The 25933-nt window shown below is 37.3% G+C and overlaps 1 protein-coding gene across 1 annotated transcript in view; it reads left to right on the top strand.

Moving 5' to 3' along the window:
* PARPBP (PARP1 binding protein) overlaps positions 1 to 25933 on the top strand; it is a 48661-nt gene that overhangs the window by 124 nt on the left and 22604 nt on the right. Inside the window, 6 exon segments of the mRNA XM_061444988.1 lie at positions 1304 to 1456; positions 5751 to 5981; positions 7779 to 7852; positions 7854 to 7884; positions 9305 to 9475; positions 12908 to 13062. Of these exon segments, the coding sequence (XP_061300972.1) occupies positions 1307 to 1456; positions 5751 to 5981; positions 7779 to 7852; positions 7854 to 7884; positions 9305 to 9475; positions 12908 to 13062 (812 nt within the window). The 5' untranslated portion in view covers positions 1304 to 1306.

Genomic DNA, 25933 nt, shown 5'->3' on the forward strand with positions numbered 1-25933 from the left:
TATTGCGGGACTCTCGTAAGGGCTGTGTTCGTTATCTTCCTTCTCCTGGAGGGAGGGGTTGTGCTCCTGCTTCCCGTGGTACTTTCAGTGGGGTGAGCCGTGCAAGGCGAGACTGTGGTGAGGGAGGCACCCTGAGGCGGCCCCAGCCGGAGGAGAGGGACGGCGGTGGGGGTAATGGTGATGTTGGCTCCTCATGTTTAGGGTTTACGGGCTTGTTTCGTAGGGGTTTTGTCTTATTCGTGCTGTTTTTCTGTGAGTGACAGGTCGTGTTGTGTGGAAATCTCAGAGTAGAGGCAGAGGGCGAAACGCCTCAGGAGAGATTTTTACATTTCTGCCCATCTGTTTCATCCCCTTTGGCCTGCATGTTTCATTCATGTCAATGTAGAATACTAAAGTAGATTGTGCCCTTCAAACATTTTGGAGAATAATTGCAGGTGCTGTTATGATCTTGCTTCATGTCTCCTGTTGTTCCTGCCTCTGTCACTTCATCATTTTTCTGGTTATACCAATCACCAAAATACCCTGGCTGTCGACTGTGCCTTAGCAAGGTGAAACGAGGAAAGGCAGGTTTTGTGTTCTGAAAGTAAAAGGTGTAGGTATTGTTCCTCTACTGTCGCTGCAGTGTTTGGGAACTGTGTTTCAGGAAAGAACAAGTTTTAGAACTTTGCTTTCTTTAATAAGCCTTGTGTGCGTGTGTCTTGACAAATGATAGGAAGTGAAAAAGACTAAAGCATGAAGAAGTCAAATTCAGAACTAATACGGAAACTCATTGCTAAAGGAAATGTCGGTGATAATGACTTACGGAATGAGAAAATAAAATAGACTATATAGGCAACAAAAGCATTTAGAAATGTCATTGTTAGTGGCTCTTAAAAATATTAAATGTCCTGCTTCTAGTTTTAAAGCTTACTGATAGATGCTACTTTTGATATATAGTGAATAGGGAAAGTACAGCAGACATTTTACGGCATTCAGACTGGCTGCTTTCAGAGACAAGCTGCCATATTTGTGATAGTGTTTATTCGTTTATATTGGCATGATATTACAAGGAAAGTAAGGAGTCTTCATGAAGAAATGTCACAGATAAGTACTTTTAACCTCTTTTCGTCATAGCTGCCCTGGCATAGTGGCGCTAGTCCCATTAGTCTTCTGGCGTGGTGGGTAGATTTTGTCCTGAGACTTTGATCTGCAAAAAGATGAAACAGGATTTGCACAGCTTATTGAAAGGTGAAGATACACACAGGCCTCTTGCATAGTTATATTTGGTTTTACTTCTCTTAATTATTTCTATCTTCTACTCTAGGCAATGATTACTTTCCAGCAAAAAATTTTAAACTTGATCAAGTGTTTCAGAAGACAATGGCATTTATTTTCAAACTCTGAAAGGACTACTGTATGTGGAGCAGACTGCATGATAATGGCACTACAACTGTCAATGGCTGAAGTCAATAAGCAGGTTAGTGTTCTTTCAGTATCTTCTTGGTACTTAGTACATCTTGAGCTTGGTTCACTTACTGGACTTTTTGCTTAGGTGCCTACTTGAAATGGCCATTTTGGTCACTTTGCTGTTGTTTTAACTAAGGGTTACATGGAGGAAGGCACTAAAAACTAAAATATAGTTATAGTTCACTGTTGAATCAGGGCTTACAAAAAGAGCTGCAACACAGATGTGAGGATGGAAGTGTTTTAAGTGTACATTTAAGTCGTAAATTTTAATGTTAAATATTAGCATGTCAAATGTTTCTTCTGTGCTGTAGATCAGGGTGGGATAACTGGGGCATTTGGAATGCATCTTTTCACTGAGTATTCTGAAAATGCTTGGGAGTTACATGAGAAGAATATAAAACTGATTTGGTATAAGCTACATGAGCTGTACTTACAGCAGTCCATTTTTGGCTGATGTTTTCCTGAGGCTCATCAGATTAAGACCTATCATGTAAATTGTGGGTGTGCACCCACTACAGGTAGGAAATGTATGCCCTTCATTGCATGTGTACAAGAATAGTTTGTCAAATGATAAGTAAGAGATGTGACTCTTAATTGCTTATTTAATAGGCACTGTGGCTGTCACAGCTGGTTGGCTGAGCATTAGCAATGACCTGGAACATACCAAAACCATATTTCAACTGTATCTGTTGCAATATATAGTCAGGTCTTTGCGTGTCTCTCATTGAATAAGAACAATTCCAATAGTCATTTGGATAATCTAAAGGTATCTTTCTTTTTTTACTTTTTTTTTTTAAGTCAGTAAGCCTGATTGATGAAAACAAATGGCTGTTGTTGGAAGACTTACCCAAATGTTGCATAGTAAATTAAACACATAGTATAAAGCTTCAGTTAAAAAAGCCCAAAATGCAAATAAACCAAAACCAAACACCCATAAGCAACAACAAAAACCAAATAAACAGAAAACCTGTTTCCATTCCTACTCTCCCAGTCACAATGTGTTATTAAAATATTGCCATTTGTACTGGAAGAAGCTTATTTATTTGTTGTGGTTTAAGCCCAGCCTGTCACTCAGAAACCACGCAGCTGTTTGCTCATTTCCCCCCCTTCCTCCCCCGGCTCCCGGAGGGATGGGGAGGAGAATCAAAAGAATGTAACTCCCATGGGTTGAGATAAGAACAGTCCAGTAACTAAGGTATAACACAAATCACTACTGCTACCATCAATAATAATAATGGTAAGGGAAATAACAAGGGAAGAGAATACAACCGCTCACCACTTGCCTACTGATAGCCAACCCGAGCAGTGATCTAGCCCTCCCAGGTAACTGCGCCCAGTTTATATAGTGGGCATGATATGCTGTGGTATGGAATAACTCTTTGGTTAGTTTGAGTCAGGTGTTCTGTCTCTGCTTTTTCCTGGCTTCCCCTCCTTCCTGGCAGAGCGCGAGACTCAGTCCTTGGTTGAACTAAACATTGCTAAGCAGTGACTAAAAACGTTGGTGTTATCAGTGCTGTTCCCAGGCAGAAAGTCGTAAATATAGCACTGCACCAGCTACTAAGAAGGAGAAAAAAAATGACTGCTGCTGCAGTCATAGCATACAAGTCATAGTACTGAATTATCATAACCTATGCACAAATTAGAAAGCAAAAAGTACTCTGAAAGTAACATGTGTGGGCACTGTTTCAGTTTCATATTCACTCCTAGTTCTTAGTCCAGGCAATATCAAAATAATTGATATTTTGATATTGGAATCATATATTCTAACCAGGTCTACTGGGAAAGTTGTGCTATGTATGCTACAACCTGAAGGAGGGATCTCTTGGGCTGGAACAACTCAATTGTTAGAACTGCTCCTGATCTGTTTTTGTATTTAGTTTTGTATTCAGTTGCTGATGGTGTTTGTAGGTAATTTTATCGAGATTAAAGTTGTTTAATGTGAAAATGTAGTGAAATAAACCCTTTAAACTAGACAGGAGTTATCTGCCCTTACTGACATAGAAAAGCAAGGCCTGCTTACTCAGTTGCAGGGCATTTATATCATGTTACATAATGAACTGCATGACTGTAAAAGATGGGGGGGGGGTTGCTGCCATGTTACTGCGGAAAGCTTTAGATACTGGTAGTATCAACTCTGTTTCTTTGGTGAAAACTGGAAAACTCGCTACAATTGCAAAATTACTTGTTGCATGTATTCTGATGTCTAACTCAGAAGGACCTCAGCTGAAAAAGTTTAACAGCTTGAAGTGGGGACTAGATACTGATCAAAGAGCAGGGTGTGGACAAAAATGAGAAGCCTAGTTGTTAAAGAGGAAGTCGCATCTTTCACATGAAAGAGGAAGTGATGAGGGGAAGTTGGATTGGGAGGATGCAGAGTAAAGTAATATGGAGAGGTCTGCAATAAACATGGCTATGAGAAAACACACTGTGATGGACACTGGCTAAGAATGTCCGAAAATTTGGGAGCAAGGTGAAAATAGGCAGAGAACATGATAAGGTATGGGTGTGTAGGGAGATCAGCAACTTCTAGCTGGAATTTTGGAAAGCCAGAGAACAGTACAGAAGTCCAGGGTCAGTGGTCAAGAGATGATGAAAAACAGGTTAACAATTAGTGAATAAAGAACCAAATTGTGAATTAGAGGCTAGAAATATGTATGTGAATCTGCAACTCAAACCCTGTGTTTTGTCTGTTACCATTAGTTCAGCCTAATTAGTAGCAGAATTCTCTATATTTTCATTTCTATAAGTAGCATTTTAATGCAATTCCTTACTTGTATGCATAGCTTGGTTTACAGGGATTGAAACTGATTTTCTGGCTTTCTCTGTGTTGAGGTCTTTAACCATTGTCAATACATTCATTTCCTTTATTGGCAACCACAAGAAACAGGCTCAGATTTCTTGTAGTTCCTTATACCCCCACACTGAACTGGAAGCTGAACTGGAAAACTTACTTAAAATGTCTGATGCTCAGTGAGCTAATCCACCCCCTGCTACCCCAGCTGTGAATTGCTTGGTTTAAAAAGCAATATTTTACTGAATATAAAAAAGACAATGTGAAGGATTAAACAAGTAGGGTTATGTATTGTACTTAATTTTTTATTTCTTAGAGTGCAGCAATAACTGCTTTCTCCTGTAGCTTCTTATTGACACAACTGGATAGTACCTACCTTGTGATCCTACTTCCTTCAGTAGCACATCACTTGGTTTGTAACTCAAATAATAAGGCTTTGTCAGTTATATGGCTTGTTTTTGAATTTCTGCAGATTTCAGCTCAGCTCTCTGTTCCTATCTGCTGTTACACTTTCACCTTTTTGCCTGTCATTTGTGCCCTGCTGCTTGCATGTATGACCGACTATACTAGGTTTGCTGTTTTGTTTCTTTAGTTAATTCTGCTTCATAAATGAAATTACATGCAACATTATGGATTACATAGAGTATCTGTCATTTTTAGTTTCCCATGTAGAGATAACCTTTAAAGAAAAGTTTATTTTTTTTTTCTTTTAGTTTAGAACTGCACAACAAAACTACAGGCTTACTGTTTTACGATTAATTGTTTACATTTATAAGTGCGTAAGCATGATGACTTAATACACCCCTACATATGAATTTAGTAATAGCAGATGCCCCCATATTGATGTAAGTCCTTTGGAAAAAATATGTGAAACTAATATATAAATCAAACATGGTTTTAGTCATTCTTGTTGATGCATTTTCTGCTTCTGTCCACCAAAGGTCAACAGAGTGCTCCTCTCAAGGGTTAAGGAAGAAAGGGACTTCATAGAATCATATAATATTTAGGGTTGGAAAGGAACTTAAGATCATCTAGTTCCAGCCCCCCTGACATGGGCAGGGGCACCTCACATTAAACCATGCCATCCAAGGCTCTGTCCAGCCTGGCCTTGAAGACTGCCAGGGATGGAGCGTTCATAGCCACCCTGGGCAACCCATTCCAGTGCCTCACCACCCTCACAGTAAGAACTTCCTCCTTATATCCAGTCTAAACTTCCCCCTTTTAAGTTTTAACCTGTTACCCGTTGGCCTGTCACTACAGTCTCTAAGGAGTAGTTCATCCCCAGCATCCCTATAGCCCCCCCTTCAGATACTGGGAGGCTGCTATGAGGTCTCCACGCAGCCTTCTCTTCTCCAGGCTGAACGACCCCAACTTTCTCAGCCTATCATCATACAGGAGGTGCTCCAGTTCCCTGATCATCCTCGTTGTCCTCCTCTGGGCTTGTTTCAACAGTTCCATTGTTTTTAAAACTACATTGAATACAAAACATAATGTTTGCTTTTTTTTCTATTAGCACCACGGAGATTTCACAGTCTCGCTTAGTGATTTATTGGAAACTTGGAAATACTTGTTATATGACAAACTGGGATTATCATATGAAAACATGAAAGAACCTGAAAATTATGCTGACATGAAAAAAGCTTATCATGCCTTCTTAGCAAGAAGCAGTATGCTAGATCTAATAGATATATATCAGAAGTGCTGTGGTCTTGGACTTGTATCTGAAGATGAAAACATAGCTCCTGTAAGTATTTTTGTTTATCTTATTTTTTGGCTGGTGTTTTTTGTTTGTTTTTGATCTATTTTGATTCAAGTTATGGATTTATGACACTTCTAAATATACATAGGATCCCTGAATTATTCACAAGTTACTTTGCTCTTCTACTGCAGAAACAGATGAGTTTAAATTATCAACTCCTTTAAGGAGATCTTAAATTCACTCAAGCTATTTTTCTGTTGTCCTGCTGGATAGGTGAGTCTCACAGCTCTTCTATGAGTGTATCTGCTCTTTGCCAGAAATGGAACTGAAACATGAACTGTAGAGATTTGATAAGGCTGGACCAAAGCTTAGTGATTAACACACGTCATGGAATTTTGATTGTATGTTGATAACCAATAAAAATATTTTTAACGGTTATCTTAAAATACCATGCTCTTTAAAAGCAAAAACTTCCTTATAGTACAAGTAGTTTCATGATGTATTTTTCCAGAAAACACTTCAGCCACTCAGTCAGCAGCTCTCTTGCATGTCAGATGTTCTTATGACACTGTATGTGAGGCCATGCTCTAAGCTAGAGAAGTTCTTGTGTGTGTTCCACTTTTATACTGTAAAAGTAGGAAAAAATAATATGATTAATCTTTTTTTTTTCTTCAAAATATATATAAGTAGCAATTAATCTTGAAACACAACCATTCCACATGATTTTATTTGATTTTGTGCTCTCTAGACTTTGGAAAGGCCAAAAGACAATGAATGTTGGATTTAGATTCAGGTATTTCTAGCTTCTAATGCTAGAGAGGAGTTTCTTGTCTGCTTTTACTGTCCACTTGCAGTATTACAGACTTAACAAATTACTGTTTATTTAATCTTCTGAATTTGATGTATGTTTAATTAGATCATCATTTTTATATGAGGGAAGCTATAGCTATCAGTAAATGAATGTTAATTAAACTGAAGTACGCTACGGACATAACATACTACAGAATATGTAATAATATACCATGAATTACTACCTACAGTGTGATTAAAACTGTTCACTTTCTAGCCCTAGTGAGAATGAAAAGATTTCTCCATGTGGTCAAATATTGCAACAGGTTGCTCAGGGAGGATGTAGAATCTCACCTTTGGAGATATGAAAGTCTGGAGTTAGTATTTCACTGAGCAACCTGATAAAACTGATCCTGCTTCAAGCATGGTTTGTGCAAGATGATCTCTATAGGACCCTTTTAACCTAAATTATTGTATGATTCTATGACAAGTATGCTTGTAACCAGCTTGTCTAACTCCTTAAAGGTTCAAAGAACCTATACTCAAACACTGATGTGATCATCAGACACAAAAGGGATTATAAGCAGAACTTCAGTAAAGTCATGGAAACTGATCTTCTTTGTTTTCGGGTTTTGCTTGTTTGTTTGTTTGGTGGTGGTGGTGGTGGTGAGGGGTTTTTTGTTTTTTTTTTTATTGTTACTCCTATTTTCATGGGGAAATTGGAGAACTTTCATGGGTTAATGAGCTCTTCCTGAACAGGAAAAAATATAAGGAAAATAAATGCAAAACATAAGCAGTTGCTTTTAGGGCAAATTTATTGCATAACTTAGAAAATATCTTAAACAGTTATTTTGAATCTTACATCTTTATTAAGTGAATCTTATTTCTCTACTAAAGCAGTTGTACTTTTTAAGACTAAACACAGAAGTACATTCTAAGGGCTGTGTTAACTTCAAAATGATAGCAAATTGGTGGAAACATAGTTTTGCAAGGTTTTAATACTACTTTTACTTTTTAGTTATTTTCATATTTGTTCTAATTTCTTTATTAAAGGTACAACTGTTAGAATTCATTTCTGGCCTAGTGAATGTACAAGAAAACAGTGGTTCTGTTACTTTTACTCCTACCAGTCAACAGACATGGCCATGAGAATGTAAAGGTAAAAATTATTTGTGTCTCTTGTACTGTTCTGTATATATTAAAAAGATTGAAATATAACATAGTTTTCTTTCTGGCATTAACATGTATTCAAATTCTGTATTAATCGAGGATATTGTAGGTGTGTGCATGAGGCTAAGAGTGGAAATCTGTAGTCTGGAAGACAGGGGTTTTTTATGGCAGGCATTTGATGTAATCTACCTTGAAACACAAAGGAATGAGTTCTTCTACAAGTACACCATCACTCAAACATTGTCTTGACTGAGTTAGATAATCATTGTCTTGACTGAGTTAGATAATTTGCCCAATATTACAAGTTGAAGTGGAAGGTAAAGTAAACTTTTTCAATTTCATTTTATTAGTACCTACTCCCTTACATACAGAATAATTCTGAAGAGCAACTGCAGTGGTAACTATAGGAAAGCAAACATTTGTCTGTCCCAGTAGAAGACTTGAGGACTTTCTGGGAATGCCAGATGCTTTGATTTTACCCTTTCAACCCCCAAAACTGCAATCTTTGAATACTGTTACATTGCTTTATTTACAGAAGCTTTAGTCATTTCCAAACATGCTTTCCTTGTGATGACAATTTCAATTCAATAATTAGGTACAACCCAAAATATTGCTGAACAAGAAAACATTTTCTGAACTAGGGTTCTCCCTTAGGTAGCACTTCTGCCATTTACATAAAGGCTTTTTTGCTGCTCCCACTTGTATAGTAAAAATAGTCTTTTCAGACTATCACACACATTTGGTACTTTTAGTGCCTATGATTGTTGTACACATCCCATTGAATAAGAGGAAATTCCACAGTAAATATAGTTTTTTCTCATTATCTTTCCTTTTGTTAATGGCCTTTATTTGGTCTTGTCTTTGCTTCAAAAAAAAACCAAAATTCTTCAGTTCTGGGACTATTGTTCTTACAGGGTCCAGAATAGTGCTGCAATATAAGCAATTACAATCGTTATGTTTTGGTTGTGTGGGTGGACCTGGGTCACAGTTTATGTCCAAATTCAATCAGTGGAATTTCTCTGATTGAAATCCACTGGGAGCCAAGGGAAAAATTACTGAATTTGGTGCAGAGCTGGTAAGTTGTTTAAAATCTTAGTCTGTTGGAAGTTAATGACAAATCCTAATGTGGTTTAATAGTGCTAGTCTTTTGCCTTGGGATAGAGAAGGATTGTATCTGAACAGGTTTCTAAGTAGAAATTGATAGCCAATTTTAATAGCTATAGATTCAACCCTCAAATATTTCGTGAATATTCAAGTACAGTATAAATGATTTTAACATGTTAATCATGCTTGCTTTTCAGTACTTCCAGAATCCCCATACATATCTAATTAACAAATATATATATTTATATATATGTACAAAAGGAATATAACTTAGAGACTAGTTTGTGTGTTGCTTTCTTATGCAGATGACAATCCTGGCAAAGAAGTGTGTTTGCTCATATTTAAGCCTGTTGGTGAATTCTAAGGATGATCTGGCATTGGCTCATATTCTGAATGTTCCTGACAGAGGACTTGATAGAGAAGCTTTCACTAACCTAAAACATGCCTCACAGGAGAAAAAAATGTCAATTTTCCTGGTATGTGTCATGAAACTTGCTGTAGATCAGAAGAAATTGAAAACATCTATGAATATAAATTCTTGCTTTAATCTCATGCAAGACTGATATTGGCAAGGCAAGTCAAATGCCACCATAAACATGATTTCTAGGTTCAAAAGATGCAGCAGAGATTCTATGTGAATAAATTGGGTGGTGCTTGCTTGGTCATAAGATGTAAAGATGCACAGAAGAATAATTGTGTGCATGTGTACCTCAAGCTCTAAAATCTGATATTGTGAAAATGGGCATCAAGACTTCATCCCAAGCAGTGACTGAAATCCTGAAATGTTTCCTGTCTTAAACATAAGGAATGCTTTATTATTGCTTTTAAATTTTTGAAATCTTGGTAAATAGTGTGAAGTGAGATCATGGCTATGCATAACAAAGACAAAGAAAAGATGGCATTAGCCTAGATGTTGCTGCTTACCAACTAGCTATGAAAGCAATTGTGGTGTACTAATGCTCCTCAGGTACATGTCAAAGCTGTACTATCACTCCCCTCCTCAGCTGACAGGGGAAATTAAATAGAATGAAAGGCTTTTGAGTCAAGATAAGGACAGAAAGAGATCATTCAGCAATTAGTTGTGAGTAAAATGGTCTACTTGTGGAAAAGTTGATTTACCAATCAAATCAGAACAGGGTAATAAGAAATAAGCCTCATTCTTAAACCACTATCCTCCTACCCCTCCCTTCTTGCCAGGCTTAACTTCACTCCAGATTTTTCTCTACCTCTTCCCTCCACAGCAGTGCAGGGTCATAGGGAAATAGGGGTTGTGGTCCGTACATCACATGTTGTCACTTCCCCTCCTTGACTTCTCACACTTCCCCTGTTTCAGCATAGAGTCCCTTCCATGGGAAACAGTTCTCCTCAGACTTGAGTTGTATCCTCCCACAGGCTTCAGTTCTTCACAGGCTGCTCCAGTGTAGGTCCCTTCAGTGGGGTGCAGTCCTTCAGGAGCACACTGCTCCAGCGTGGGTCCCCTGTGGAATCACAAATCCTGCTAGCAAACTTGCTGCTCCAGTGTGGGCACCACTCTCCATGGGGCCACAGGTCCTGCCAGGAGCCTGCTCCAGTACAGACTTCCCATGGGGTCACAGCCTCCTTTACCCATCTGCCTGCTCTGGTGTGGGAACCTTCATGGGCTGCAGGTGGATATCTGCTCCATCTGGACCTCCATGGGCTGCAGGAGGACAGTCTGCCTCACTGTGGCTTGCACCACTGCCTGCAGGTAGCTGCTCCAGCACCTGGAGCATCTCTTTCTCTCTTTCACTGACCTTGATGTCTGCAGAGCTGTTTCTCTTACATATTTTCCCTCCCCCTCCAGCTGCCACTGTACAGTTGTTTGGGTTTTTGTTGTTGTTGTTGTTGTGTTTTGTTTTTGTTTGTTTTTTCTTTTTTGTCCTCTTCTCAAATATGTTATTTCATAGGTGCTGCCACTGTCACTGATCAGCTTTGGCCAAGTGGCAGGTCCACCTTGGAGCCAGCTCATATTGGCCCTATCAGACACAGGGAAAGCTTCTACAGCTCCTTACGGAAGTCACAGCTACCAAAAGCTTTCCATGCAAACACAATACAGCAATGAGGTTTACTAATTATTGCGAAGCAGTATTAACATTAACAAAACCAATCCACGTATTACAATGCATTTCAGTTTTAAATTTCTGTAAGTATTTTGGTTATACTAGCACAGCATTTTCTGTGCATATGTTAAACTTGAGACATCTGGAGCCTAAAGTATTTCTGTGTGCAAACTGCTTTTCTTAGAGCAACCTTGTCCAGGTCAAAGTCAGGGTTTTATGACACTAGAACAGAGGGCAAAATTTGAAAGGGCAGTGCAGTTTTTTCACCTTTGACTCAGAATTTGGAGAGGCTAATGCTTTCCAGTCATTGGTAAGTCTTGAAATACTCTTCAAGACACGATTGATATGGTACACTCGTGATCTCAAAGGCACAGAATTGGAAAAAAACCCTCAAGACAGTGGTATACTCTTTCCTCAGTGCTCTTGTATAAGAATATAAAAAGCTACAGAATTAAAGTGCAATGGTTACAGAGGCTTGTGAGGTGCATTTATATTTACATTTATAGTCTTCACAGAGCCCTCTCATAAATAGTTGGAATAAGATGAGTAAGAATTCTTTCTCCAAAGAACCACCATAGGCTCTCGTATTAAAAGGAATCAGATTTTGCATGCACAGTGGCCTCAGTGCACACAACAGCAGACCAACGAAAAATGGTATGGGTATGTAGCAGTCACTGAAGCAGCTGCGTTCTCTGATTTTTGTGGTTGAATAAATATGGAATATTTGTGAAATCCAAGTTCCAAAATTCATTATTTTAGCTCTTAATGCTCTGTTAACATTGCATTAAAAAAAAACAAAAAACAACTATGTCTTTGGACTGGATTTATTACCTCTTCCTCACGGTTGCCAGAGGGGAAACTTCTCTACCGTGTAAAGAAGTCGTCTTTTCTGGCATCTGTGTATTGTAGAAATCTTGCAAAGCCAGAATATTTTCCATTGGGAAGGCAAGGTCCTATGAACTGTACTTGATCCACAGGAAATCTTTAACACAAAGGCAAGACTATTGGCAGGTTTACTTTCTTTGCTAGAGTAATTCCAGTTGTATTCTTTCCAGTCCAAAGAGCTTTATGATTTAGCTGTATAGTCTGAAATTAAAATTTATATGTAGAATTAATATTACTGCATCTGTGTCAAGCGTATTGGATTGTTATCTTTGCTTTCACCTTTCTGGAGAACTGTGAGACTTTTTATGCTGACTGTTGCCTTAAACTTTGAAGGATTATCATCTAAAGCATACTGGTTTTGGGACATTTCTTGTTTTACTGTCTTTCTAGCATATAAAAATATATAGAAAATTTCAGAACTGTGTACCTGTGATAACTCATAATTTTTCAGAAGCTTTGATTATATATTATTTCTATTTGCACCTTTGAAAATAGATGCACTACTGTGGTCACCTTTTGCGTGCATGTGTTAAAATTGTTCTTGGGTCATAGAGAGCTTTCTGAATAGGAGAATAGTTTATGTGGGATCAGCATGAGCATTTCAACAGCAGCAGCAACAACAAAAAATATCTATACCATGTGTTAATAAAGTTTTTCCTAAGCTGTCAAGAAACCAATGTAAATATCAGTTTAACTGGGTCATTTTTGCTTTGGCTTGTGCTTGTTTTTTTTAATACTGCTGCACTCTAAGTATTGATCTTGCAACTATTCATGGTGAGATATACAAAGCTTGCCAATAAGACATGTTCTATTAAATTCAGTTAAAATTCTTCTATCAACCAGCTGTTGTACACTATTTAAAAATCTGTAGAAGAGGCTTACTTCATCACACATACATTTTGCATATATCTACAGTTTCACATTTCTGAATATTTTTCCTAATAGATGGCAACATCTTTTATCCGAACTGTAGAAATTGGAGGAAGAGGCTATGCATCTTCGTTGTTTGATCCTTTAGAAGTCCATGTAAAGGGACTTTCTAACTTCATTAATTTTATTGATAAACTACAAGAAATTCTTGGTGAAATCTTAAATCCAAGGTAATAGAATTTTCTGTTATATTTTTGTCTTGTCAAGCACCCTTTTTTCTTGTGCACGTGTCTTGAGGAATGAAAGAAAATCTAATTGTTTACTTATTTAATAATTTAGAATAAATGTTTACAACTAGAACCTTAATAGCAAATAGAAATATTTGAAAAACAATTGTTAAGCTTATATATTTTGGAGGTTATTTGTATTACAATTTTATCAAATCAGTGTACATATGGCTATTTGGTTAGTTGCATAGTTGTTGATGAACTTCCAATGATTTCAATCTAGTGGCTCTGGTAAGTACATAGACTGACATGTGCTTTATTTCTTGCTAGTTACCGACTTCCTTTTTGTCATTTCATTGTATATACTGTTATATGAAGGAGTCTTTATTGCTGCTGACAAATGACTCCATTAGTTATTTATATTTAGCCATTTTTTTTTTTTAGTTACGTAAATGAAGTGCAACAATTATTTGTTAGGAAGGTTTTCGTGAAGTCACTGTTTTTAAGACCTGAAGTTAATCTTTTGGGCAGGCTTATAGCTGTGAGATTAATTAGAGAGAAGTGTAATTGTAGCACAGGAATTTGAATTGGTAAGTGCTGGCATTAGTACTTACTAGAGGGAAGAGCAATTTTCTTAAGTAATTTTTTTCATTTATCATCAGTAATTTTTCTATACAAAACTTTAGCAAATAAACTGCTCTTGATACTTCATGATCTTAGTTTGAATCGAGTCTAATCCACACAGTTGAAAACAAACTGCTATAAGTGAGCCATAAACATTTTAATTACTGTTCAGATCGTATTGAAGCTGGAAGTGGGAAGTGTTTCTGAAGCTGTTTTGCAGGTTTTGTTTTATTTTTTGGTTCTACTTCTTTGTTCTTTTATTTCAACATCCTGGATTCCAGAGATGCGCTGTCTGTGCTGTTGATTAAAGGAAAGTTTTGACTCGGCATCTAATGTATGCTTTTTTTTCGTAATTTAAATCTTACCTAGCACTGTACCTTGATAAAAATGAGAAATAAAATAACATTTATTTGCATTAACTTTTTAGAGTGGAAAGACTGCTTTTCCAGGTATATACAGGTCAGGAAATTGTAAATAAACATAATGTTACATCTTCTGCTTAAGGCATGTGAGACAGTGGGATAGTTGCTGGAAATTCAGTTTATAATTGGGGTAGTTCTCTGGAGCTTGGAAATTGTTTTCAGTATTCAGGTATGTATTCTGCTGCTTTCTCTGCTGTGCCTCCTGTCCCATTTATTCTGGGATATAAATGTTGTTAATGTGAGATTCTAGCATGTTTATTAGGTTGTATACATACGTGTAGGTGGTGTCAGTTGTATCACTGACCAAGAACAGAAGCTAGCTGTATTGTGGCATTTCTAGTATCTCTTGTACTCCATATGGGCTTTATAACCTCTCAATGTAGAGTACTAGTATTGTTTTTACATATGTATCTATATAGTAGCTCAGTGCTTACAGAAATATACCAGTTAGTTAGCTATCTTTGGAAGAATCTTCATGAGTATGCTGAAGTTCACAAATGTTATAGGACTAGTATACAGCTTAGAAACTGTAAGGGTCACAACCCTGATTAACATGAAAGATATTAGCGTTCTTTAGGGTTGGGAAAGCTATAAGAACGAGGACTGTCTATATGCCCTGCCTGTGATATGACAGTTACTATGAATTCCAGAAAATACAGTTCTACATTAGAAGGAGTTCTAAACTAGTTCTGCCACTACTGCAATCTGAAGTTTCAGTTGCTTAGTCTTTAGAAACCTGCTGAGAAATCTAAGAGCAAACTGCACAACCAGTCTGTGGTATTGCCGTTTCTCTGATGTAGAGATTAGCTGAACTGTAAAACCCAGGTCTCAGTATTTGCTATGCCACAAATGGCCAGTATTCTTGGGTTTTTACTTAATGATCAGAAGTCTTTTTTATTTAAGTTTCATTTTGTTACAGTGGGTATCTTATAAAAAATTCAGATAAGAATGTGATCAGTAGATGAGATGAGGGATGGGAAGGTTGTCAGTGGGAAGTCAATTGAACTGTCATGATTTGGTTTAAATATGGCACAGCGTAAGCAGATGTGGTAACAGGAGAAATGGAAAGATATGATGAACTTTGGTTTCAGTGTACTTACCAAGCAGAATAAACATTCTAATGAATCTCTGAAGTTTTGAAATAGTGCAGCTTTTCCTCTCCTCATTCTCTAAATGTCTAAGATTAGTTAAGAATCGGTAGCATGAACATTCCTTAAAGTTCGTGGTCTGTGAAACTTGTAACCCTAAAGCTATTTACACATTCTGTACGAGTAAGACTTGGACAATGTTTATGCAGTAAATAGCTTGAATATTCTACTTTTTGTGTCTTGTTTCTTTGACAAGAAACTTATCAATGTTGTATTTGTCAGTGAAGTGAATGATTATTATATACCTAAGGGTCTAGAAACTGTTTTCTGTTGGTATAAATGAAAAAGTGTAGCACTAATCAATCATCCTGGAAATCCTTCAATTTTAGGACAAACTATAAAACTTCCTGCATCTGGAAAAATCTTGCTTATTTCTAAAATTATTTTTTTTCAAGTACGTAAAAGATGTGTGACTTAAAACTGAATGTTGGAAAAGCAGTTTGCTTACTGCCTGCTGCACTTGTTAGTCCATATAGATGTGTTTGTGTGTATACATATGTATACTTTAAAAGTCCTCACTGATTTTGTATAGAAGAAACGGTAGATGTGTAGTAAATTCAGTTGGGCACTGACTTCGCTGTAATCACTGACCACTAGGTGACACTATTGCACAGCTCACATTAGTAGCTGTTTAAAGTTAACTATTATTTCATTCAACACATTTGAGCATCCATGATGCTTTGGAGTGGGTCTACATTTCAGGTCAGTGAGTAGTTTTCTACAGTCAGTTGTTGAAATTATACAGCTTGACTTGATTGTGTACTTGCATTAGTGCACTGAACTTTACCTTGACAGGGAAAATGCTATTTCTTAGGTGTTGCTGTGATTGCATCTGGAGGTGCAATAGTATTTTGGGAGAGAAAGCATATGCAACTTTATCTGGTTTTGTGCCAGATGTTTGAGTTAATTGAATAGTGTCCATGCAGCCCTGGAGTTGTGTTCTAGAGTTGCTGGAAAGTTGTGCAAACATGTGCAAAACATTGCCTTATATGGCTCCTTAAACATAGTTTCCTGGGTTCAGATACATCAGTTACTTTTATCCTTCCAAGTAGCTGGTGGAGTGCTGTGTTTTGACTTTAGTCTAAGAACAGTGCAGATAACGTACCAATGTTTTTAGTTGCAGCTAAGCAATGCTTACCCCAGTCAAGGACTTTTCAGTCTCATCCCCTGCCAGTGAGGAGGGGCACAGGAAGCCTGGAGGAAGCAGAGACAGGACTAGCCAAAGGGGTATTCCATACCACAGCATGTCATGTCCAGGATATAAACTCGGGGGTGTCACCTGGAAGGGACAAATTGCTGCTCGGGTCAGACTGGGTATCAGTTGGTGGGTGGTGAGCAATTGTGCGTCACTGCTGGTTATTGTTTTTGGTTTTGGGTGGGTTTTTTTTCCCCTTTTTAGTTTTATATTCTCTCCCCTTGTTATTTCCCTTATTATTAGTAGTAGTAGTTTTATATTATATTCCAGTTATTGGACTGTTATCTCTACCTGTGGAATTTGCATACTTTAGATTCTTTTCCCTATCCTGCCTGGAGGGAGGAAATAAGGGGTTGGGGCTGGGGGAATGTGAGTGAATGGCTGCGTGATTCTGAGTTATCGGCTGGGCTTAAACCACGATGCTTAGGAGCGCAGAGTAATTCAGGTTGGAAGGAACATAAGGATGTTTTTGGTCCAATATCCTGCTGAGAGCAGGCCCAGTTGCTGGGTCAGCTGAGGTTAATCAGGGCTTTATCCAGTCAAGCTTTGTGCAGTCTTCATCTTTGAGGTTTTCAGTCTCCCTCTTGGCAACCTGTTACACTGCTTGAGTGTCCTCATGATTAAAAGTTTTGGTGACCACGTCCATTGCTTTTGTCCCCTACCCTCTTCCCACATATTGAGTGGGACCTCTCTTGTTTCAGTTTATGCCAGTTGTCTCTTTTCCTTTCATTAACTGCTAATGTGAGAAGCCTGGCTCCATCTTCTTGGTTACCTTTTCATAGATATTAGAAAGCTGTAAGTAGATCCCTCTGAAGTCTTCTCATCTCCAGGCTGAACAAGCTGTTCCCTTAGCTGTTTCTCACAGGGCATGACTCCCAGACCATCTTGGCAGCCTCTGCTGAGCTTGTTCCACTTTATCAGCGTCTTTTCTGGTCTGGGGGGCCCAAAACTGGATGAAGTATTTTAAGTTTGGTCCAAGAAGTGCTGATTAGAGAGGGATAATCACATTCCTCAGACTACTGGCTACGCTACTGCTGAAACGGCCAAGGATACTGTTGGCTGCCTTTATTGCCAAGGCACGCTCCTGGCTCATGGTTAGGTTGCTGAACATGCACCAGGACTCCCAGGTTCTTTTACATGGAGCTGGTCCCCAGCCTGTATCACTGCAGGGGGCTATCCTTTTCCAAGTCTTCATGTACCCTGCTGAATTTCATAGGGTTCCTGTCAGCCGATTACTCCTATCTCTTTAGGTAACTGTATGACAGCTCTGCCCTCAAGTATATTGACTGTTCCATCCAATTTGGTGTCATCTGCAAACTTGATGAGCATGTATTTTTATCACCACATCACTGCCAAAGATATTTAAAGAAAAAAAATCAGGTTTTAGGCTAGGTCCTGGTGGTACTCCCTTTGTTACTGGCCTCCAGATACAGTATAACATATTTATTATCTTCTGAGCTTGATCATCCAACCTGTTTCTACTCAGCTGTCCGTCCATCCATCCAGACTGTAATATCTAAACTTATACGTTGACAGTATTATCTGGCAGTGTTGAAAGCCTTGCTACAATCAAGGTAAATTTTTCCCTGGTCTGCAAAACCAGACTTTTTTTTTATAGGAGGTAAACAGATTAGTTAGGCATAATTTACACTTAATAAATTTATGCTTACACTTACCAGATGCTACCTAATCCTTCACATGCGCAGAAATGTTTTCTTACAGTGTTTTCTCAGGGAACAAAGTGAGGCAGCTGAACCTGTAGTTCCCCAAACTGTTATTTTGCGTTTTGTTGTTTTGTTTTTTTCTTTTTTTGCAAACAGTTGCTTTTCTCCATTTGTTTGGGAGCTCCCCTGATCACTGTGACTTTTCAAAGATGGCATAGAGTGGCCTTATGAGGACATCAGCCAATTCTGTTAGTGCTCTTGTGTGCAGGCAATTTGGTCCTATGGACTTACACTGGATCAGTTCTGTTGAGTAAACTCTGACTTGATCCTTATTCACTGCTGGCATGTCTCTGAAAACTTTCTCTAATCAGAGGCATGGATGAAGACTGAATCAAAAAAGGCATTGAGTTCCCTCAGTTTCATTTGTTCCACTGCTGCAAAATCTCCTAGCTTGCAGCAAAGGTCCCTCTTTGTTCAGCCTCTTAATACAAAAGCAGCAGGTGAAGCTTCAACATTCTCTGCAAGTTTCAACTCCAGCTGAGCTTTGGCTTTCCTGACAGCATCCCTAAATGCCCAGGAAATGTTTCTAGGTTATTCTTTTGTAACCTGTCCCTTCTCCATCCTGTGTAAAGGCTTTTTGCATTGAAGCTCACTGTTTAGTTTACTGCTTAGCAAAGCCAGTCTGCTGATATTTCTAAACGTTTTCCTGAGTATTGTGGTGGACTATTCCTCCTGTGCTTGTAATATGCTGTCTTTAACACATCAGCTTTCTTGAGCTCCTTTGCCTTTTAGGCCTTTCTCACAAGGGATTCCATGGACCTATTCACTGAACAAGGTGAAATGTGCTCTCTTAAAGTCATAGTCTATAATCTGCTACTTGATTTCCTCACTGTCCTGGGATCTTGAACTCCATGATTGCTACAGCCAAGGCTGCTGTTGATGTTTTTTGTTTCTTTCACATCCCTGAGTAATTCTTCTTTAATGATAGCAGACCTGGCTGTGTGTTGCCCATCCAGTATCTCTGTTACCCTCTAGAAATCTTGACTGTTTGTATCCCATTTTGATGCTCTTCCAGCAGACATTAGGGTGGTAGAATTCCCTTTAAGACCTAGAGTCTGTGATACAAGGCCTGCTGAGAGTCACTTTAAGAGTACTTTGCCTATTTCCTCATGTGTGTTGGGCTGTCTAACAAATATTGATCCTGATTCACAAGCTCTCAACAAGCCTTTTGTCTGCTCAAAAGAAGAGCTCCTCCATACCTCTGAGCTGCTTTTGCATACAGAGGGTACCCCCTGACATTGTGCCTCTTGCATTTGATTGTATTAATCCTTTGCAGTACTCCAGCTCCCAGGTTGTCCCACCATGTCTTGGTTATTCCTTCTAATTGTTTTATTGTTTTTTACTGGCTAAATCTCTTTACACTTTTTTAGAATATTTGCAGTGTGCTGTTTCTCAGTAAAATACTGAGAACATAGACACACTAATCTTAGTTTCTCAAGTCATCATCACTGAAATGAATATTGAACATCATTGAAGAATGTCTTGGTGCTAAATATTTACATAAATATACTGATTATGTAGAGTGAGTCAAATTAAGACTATATTACTGTTTTACCATGTTAAATATTGTGCTTGTGTTTTAATTATAAATGTTCTTGCATTTTGAAGAAAATTAAAAGTATTGTAAAGGCTTATATAAGAAAATAATTATAAGCGGAAAAAATGGGCTTAAACCAGACTCTTATATTTCCCTTGAAATGGCTTGCCATTTCAAGGACTAACATGCTTTAACAAAGTTTTGAAGTAAATGATCTGCTTTCCCCACACATTCAACTTTATAATGGAAATACTGATATACCTTAATTTGATTGTCTTCATTTAAACTTCACGTTGAGACTGTTTAAAAGATATATTTAGAAATAGATAATTTTTAAAATAATTGTGGCTTAAATTGGATTTTCAAGAAAGTAATCTGGTAGAAAAAGCTGATCTTTTGAGGGTAAGTCTGACTTAAATCATCACCGTTGAAGTGTGGTATCTCAAGTGCTCCAATTGTGCAATACTGCATTTAATTAAATTGTGATTTTTGTAAGTTGCTGTCCCTTTCCTTAAGTTTCTAATTTAGGTTTGTGCTGGAGAGCAGACTAACTATTGTGTCCTAAATATTCAAGTGTAGTCCCTTAATTAAAATGACGATACGGAGGCTGGGGTTGTGTGACACTTATATCAGTGCTGGATTGAAAAATTTTACTCTTATGTGATCGTAACAGATATTGTTAGTTCTTCTGTTTCTAAGGACTCCCTCTAATCTAGATTTGAGAAGCAGTCTGGCAGCTCCCTGTCAATAATTCAAATCCTGACAATTTTCAGTAAATTGCAGGGAAGTGATTATGCCCAGAGGGAACTGTTAAATTGGAAATGTTATGGAGGAACAATGGAACTGTAGGATGGGAATGCACATGGCTGCTCATCAAGAATCTTATTATGAGAAGTTTATTTAGTTTTATAGTAGCTACGTCACTGGACCTGAGGAGTTATTACTTGGCATGGAGAAAATCCAAAAGTAATCTTTGTGGGAGCAGACACTGACAGAAAGCCAAATTTGTTTTTTTTTTTGCAGTAATTTCTTGGGAAGATACCAGACCTTTTAGATGGTTGCACTTCCTGAGGAAGAGTCATTCTGTTTTCTTCCACCAAGGAAAAAATATAGACATTTTTTGGCAATAGAGCAAAAGCAGCAGCAGCAACATGGAAAAATAGCAACAGGATTCTTTTTTTGCTGTGCTTATTGTTGATTTAATAGACTGCAAAACTGTGAAGGGCCTAAAGTAGGGTCTTCACCTAATATTTAGTTCTGTATGGTTTAAAAAATTAGAGTAATAATGCATATGTCCATTGTTTGAGGTGGAATTTTTGAGTAATAAGTGCTTTGATGTAGTTACTTTTTTATATTCAAAATTTAGATAACTTCACTGATACAATTTTGTTATAGAAAATCTGAAATTAATTAAATATGAACTATTTATTTATAAATTAAATTGTAATTCTCTTCATGTAGCTCTAAATTAAAATTATAAAGGGCAACTTTTTATCAACTTCTAAAACAACTTCCTAAGTACGTGACAAAGAAAAAGGCTGTGATCCCCTCTCACCCCATAACCACTAGGTGTGAGCAATCTGTGTCAAGACATTTGTTCCTGGTACCTAAGTAGCTAGCTATACATTTGTCATCTATTATTTTACCTCTGTTGGAAAAGTTGAAATAAGTAAAAATATTTACCTTATTATAATAGAATTTTCATATATTTTTTCTCTTCTTGGAATAGGCTTCATGAGTCTGTTCTGCTTTTTATCAGGTTTTGAATGTTGTCCATATCCTTAGCTTTTTTTTTTCTTCTGCGTGTTACTTTAGTGTTTTCTACAGAAGATGTATTTCCAGAAAATACATAAAAGTACTTCTGCATCATATTAACTTTGCACACTAAGGGGCCCCAGTTCTGTAAGAAATGCTCTTGCCAATGTCATGTAGATTTTAGGTAGGCAGAGGAACTCGTTTATGTGATAATCTGAATAAGAACAAAATAGGTGAGGAATTCAATCAGTTTATTATAAAGTAGTTGCCTCGACATAAGAAAAGAGGTTTGATAAGGAAAATGTGATAGAAATAGATGGGATTAGGACACAGATGATTTAAGGCAAAAAAGTTCAAATGGGCACAAGATCAGAGAATATTTTTAGTAGAAGCAGCTAGTGACAGAAGATAAGATTTATACAATGCCTTGTTAACAGGTAGTTTTACACTGTGCTACTTTTTTTTTTTCTTAACTCCCTTTAGAAGCACTGAAGCAAATAAGGAATTTTTAGCATATGATTCATTTTATCTTCATGTAGACATCTGTTTTTCTCTGGCTACGAGACAGGTGAGATAAATCCCACCTGAACTATCTACTCCTCTTGGTGCTGGTTCATACTGAAGATGGTAAGGCATTCCTTCTGTCAGTTGATGTAAAATGTTTGGGAACTTGTTAATTTAAAAAAAGAAAAAAATAAAATTAAATGTTAACTGAACATTGTCTGTAAAACTAAACACTTGGAGGATGCCAGTGAAGTCTTAGTTCGGTTGCCTGAGATGCATGTGTTAATGTAGTCTTTAATTGTGCCATCACATGCTTTCCCATCACCCACCCACTCTCCAGTCCTGGCTTTTGTGTATAGGAAATAAGAGTGTAAATTGAGACTGTGTAATGGTAGATGGTAATGTTTATTGGGCCCTTTCCAACTGCTGAAGCAAATGAATACTGCAGGCCATGAAAGAGAAAGGATACTTGGTTCTAGGTCTCTTCTGCTGTGGACTTACTATGGAATATTGGGCAGATAAGCTGATGGTCACATTTAGACTTTGCAGAGTCCACTCAGTGGAGGATGGCCACTGTACTGTTACATCCAAGTTTTCATGTCTGAACATTCCCTGCTGGATAGTTTCTATAAGCTTGGTTTTTTTCAGTATTTATAATTACACTGTTTTTCCCTGGTTATTTCTGTCACAGATGAAGATAGAAGTGAGTTTTCTAGCTGAGGTTTCTTTCAGTTCATGCCTTTTAAACAAAGAAATATTGTTGCACATGACTATGAGTAGAAGACCTTATTGGCAGTTATTTAAAAAAAAAAAAGCTATTTTACGACATCTGTCACAGTGGTAACTGCTAGATGTTTATTGCTAACTAGAGTTGATGAGTGCTCCTTCAGTATAGTTTAAAAGATCATAGGTGCAAGACTGAAGCACTTCATCCTAGAATGTTTCATATCAGTACCAGCCTATGATAATGAATGACACTCAGAGAAACCTTGCTAGCAGACACCCTGACTGGAAACTGAAGGACAAGGTCTCTTCAGTTCTCTATTGGGTTAGACAAATGGTATTGCTTTGTTTAATGTATCAAGTTCATGCTTGAATTCAGTTAGGTTTCTTGCTCCTTTTTCAGGGTTAAGAACTAAAACTCTTAACTTTTGCTGCTGTAAGAATTATCCAAAGACAGATAATTTTGTCCATGTAATTCCATATTTAAAACAAACCTTTGCTGCCCTTCTAGCTATTAGTAACTCCAAAGTAGGTAATAGTTTTCAACCTTACTCTGTTCATATAAATGCGTTTTTCTAGTACAATGGCAGATACTTCAAAGTTCATTTAAGTTCAACTGATCTTCTACATAATATAAACCTATAAAAAAGTAATATCAGAGCAATCTGGCACAGGGTTTCCTTTTTGTAAAACGACAAACAACAAAAAATCACAAACAAGCAAAACAAAAACAAACAGACCCCCCCCCAAAAAAAAACAAAAGGAAACACCACCCCAACCCACCCCCCAAAAAAAAAACAAAACCAGACAAGCCCCCAAAACTCCAAGTTTCATTTTTACCACACTTTTATCTTCATGCTTTTAATTAATCTTTTTAAATTTAACTTGATATGGAATGAAGTCCTACTAGTGGATCTGAAGTAAGTCAGGTAACTAATTTGATTGCTTAAAATAGCATTATTATATGTATTGTTGAATTAATGTATAGTGTCATCTTCAAATTAGTTATTTCTGAAGTTGTTTTGTTTTGGGTTTTTTTGAACCAGTGAATTATCCTTTCTGGGAAAAGGATGATACTCTTTACCACAGAAATGGTTCTATAAACATGGACAGAGCCCTAGCCATCTTCATTTGTGCTTTTGATGGCACAAAGAGATGAAAAGAATGCCTCCCCTACTGAGATGGGCTTGACAGTACTTTTGAAACTTTTAGACGTGGTTAGTTAAGACTTTCTGTAGTAAGCTTTGGAATATTCATGTGATAGCACAAATTACATGGATTCAACATTTTATAAATGTATTCAAGACTAATAAAACAAACCTTACAGTGTAACTTATTTTGTTATATCATATCCTCATGTAAAATGGCATAAGCTGTGGCACAATATTTGAGTACTAATGCACACACATTAGAGCGGCATTTTATGTCTTGTCCTGTTTATATGAATTCTAGTTGAAGAATGAATAAACTTTTCCTTTTCTTTGCTCCAGTTAGTACTGTGTGTATCTGATGGGGGACTGGAACTCTTTCCTGGAAAAGAAAGAGTACGGGGAGAAAAAGAGATTAAATGAACTCTGCTTCTAATAGCAAATATCCTTAGTTGGCATTGGGTAGTAGAGGCAAAAAAATAAACATAGAAAAAGTTAATATCACAGTTTGGTTTTCTCAGTGGAAAGCTACAAGGTAATAGTCACAGAGCATAGCATTTAAATTAAGCATGTGATTATCTTAATTAATGCCCAATGGTATATGTATAATAATACTTTTTCTTCCTGTAGACATATATGTATACATATGTAAAATGTGTGGAAATTATAGTGATGTAGGTAAGTTCAAGGCATCTATAGACAGAAAGGACTGAACCTGGCTTTCAAAGACCACTCAATCCCTTCATCTGCTGGTTTGCCTTGGAGTTCTAGGCTCAGCACAGTATTTATGGAACAGATACCACTCATTTAATGCAGTGCTGTTCTTGTTTGAGGGTATTATTTCGGAAAGTGTCAGTTTAGGGCTCAGGGAACTAGAGAAGTTTGGCAAGAAGCATCAGAAGGCTTGGCTACGCTTCCTATGTGAATCTCTGAGACAAAACTTTTCTTCAACTGTGTTCTCTTCTTACCTCTTGATAACTTGTACTGGATAATATCCCCCTCCCAGACTTTTCATTCTCTTGTGGTTAGACTAAATTGAGGGGTTTGGAGCAGAGGTACACCAGAATGTTTTATTTATTTATTTATTTATTTATTTATTTATTTTAAGAGCTGGGTGGTTCTTGACCTCTGTGCAGAGAGATTTCACATAGTGACTTTTCTTTTGGCTAAGTGGATACATTGTGCTTAAATTTCTGCAAAGCAGAAGTTTTTCTGTTTAATCAAGCCTGCAAATCTAATGTGAATTGAATAATATTTAATTTGTAAAAGTTAAAGCTGAGAATTGTGTGGAAATATTAGGCTTTGACCTGGAAAAAAAAACAGAGGAAAAAGAAAAGTTTTAAGTTAACTTCAGGTTTTCCGAGTTATTTACAAGACTCTTATTCAGACAGAATAAGCCAAAACAGCAAGGTCTCTGGCCCAGTTACCTCTATGTATTTTGACAAGAAACAATATTAACAAACTAGTTTTCCTGTGACTCAATTCCTATTATTAGCTAGCTTTGCCCACCTATTTTATATTTTGTGTTAATGTAGACATGCAAAGCTTCATTTGATAGATGTTCCCCCAATTAAAATTCTAAAATTCATCTTCAGAATTTAATGTCTATAAAATATACTTTTCTTTCAATTTGTAAGGTTTCCTTTTAGGATAAGTAGGCAGGAGCATGGAGGAAGCTAGTAAGCATTTAGAAAGTTGAAAAATTAGTCATCATCTCACTCTTGGCTATGTCACTTGCAGTAATAATGCCATTGCTATTGCTTTGGGGTTTTGGCAGAGGGATTTACAGCATTATAGATGTACCTAGATATTCTACCACAGGTGCCAATAGCAGCTCAAGAGTTCAGGGTGTGTGAATGAATGTAGAGTTGTTTTATACAGTCCATGTTATAGATAAAGCTACTGGTGTCTGAGCTAAATAGACTGATGTTAGGTTACCCTCAACATGCTATGTTTCTGCTTTGATTTGTACTATAAACGTAACTCTTAGAAAAAAGAAAAAGTGAAACTTCAGTAGCTGTGCTGTTGAAGGCAAGATTTAACAGGCTACATTTTTTCTTCTTTTTTTTTTTTTTGAGTTGTCCATCCTACTCA

Source organism: Pezoporus flaviventris, unplaced genomic scaffold (assembly GCF_033815535.1).
Source record: "Pezoporus flaviventris isolate CSIRO_AGI_PZ_B2104156 unplaced genomic scaffold, CSIRO_AGI_Pfla_v1 ptg000002l, whole genome shotgun sequence".
Lineage (NCBI taxonomy): Eukaryota > Metazoa > Chordata > Aves > Psittaciformes > Psittacidae > Pezoporus > Pezoporus flaviventris.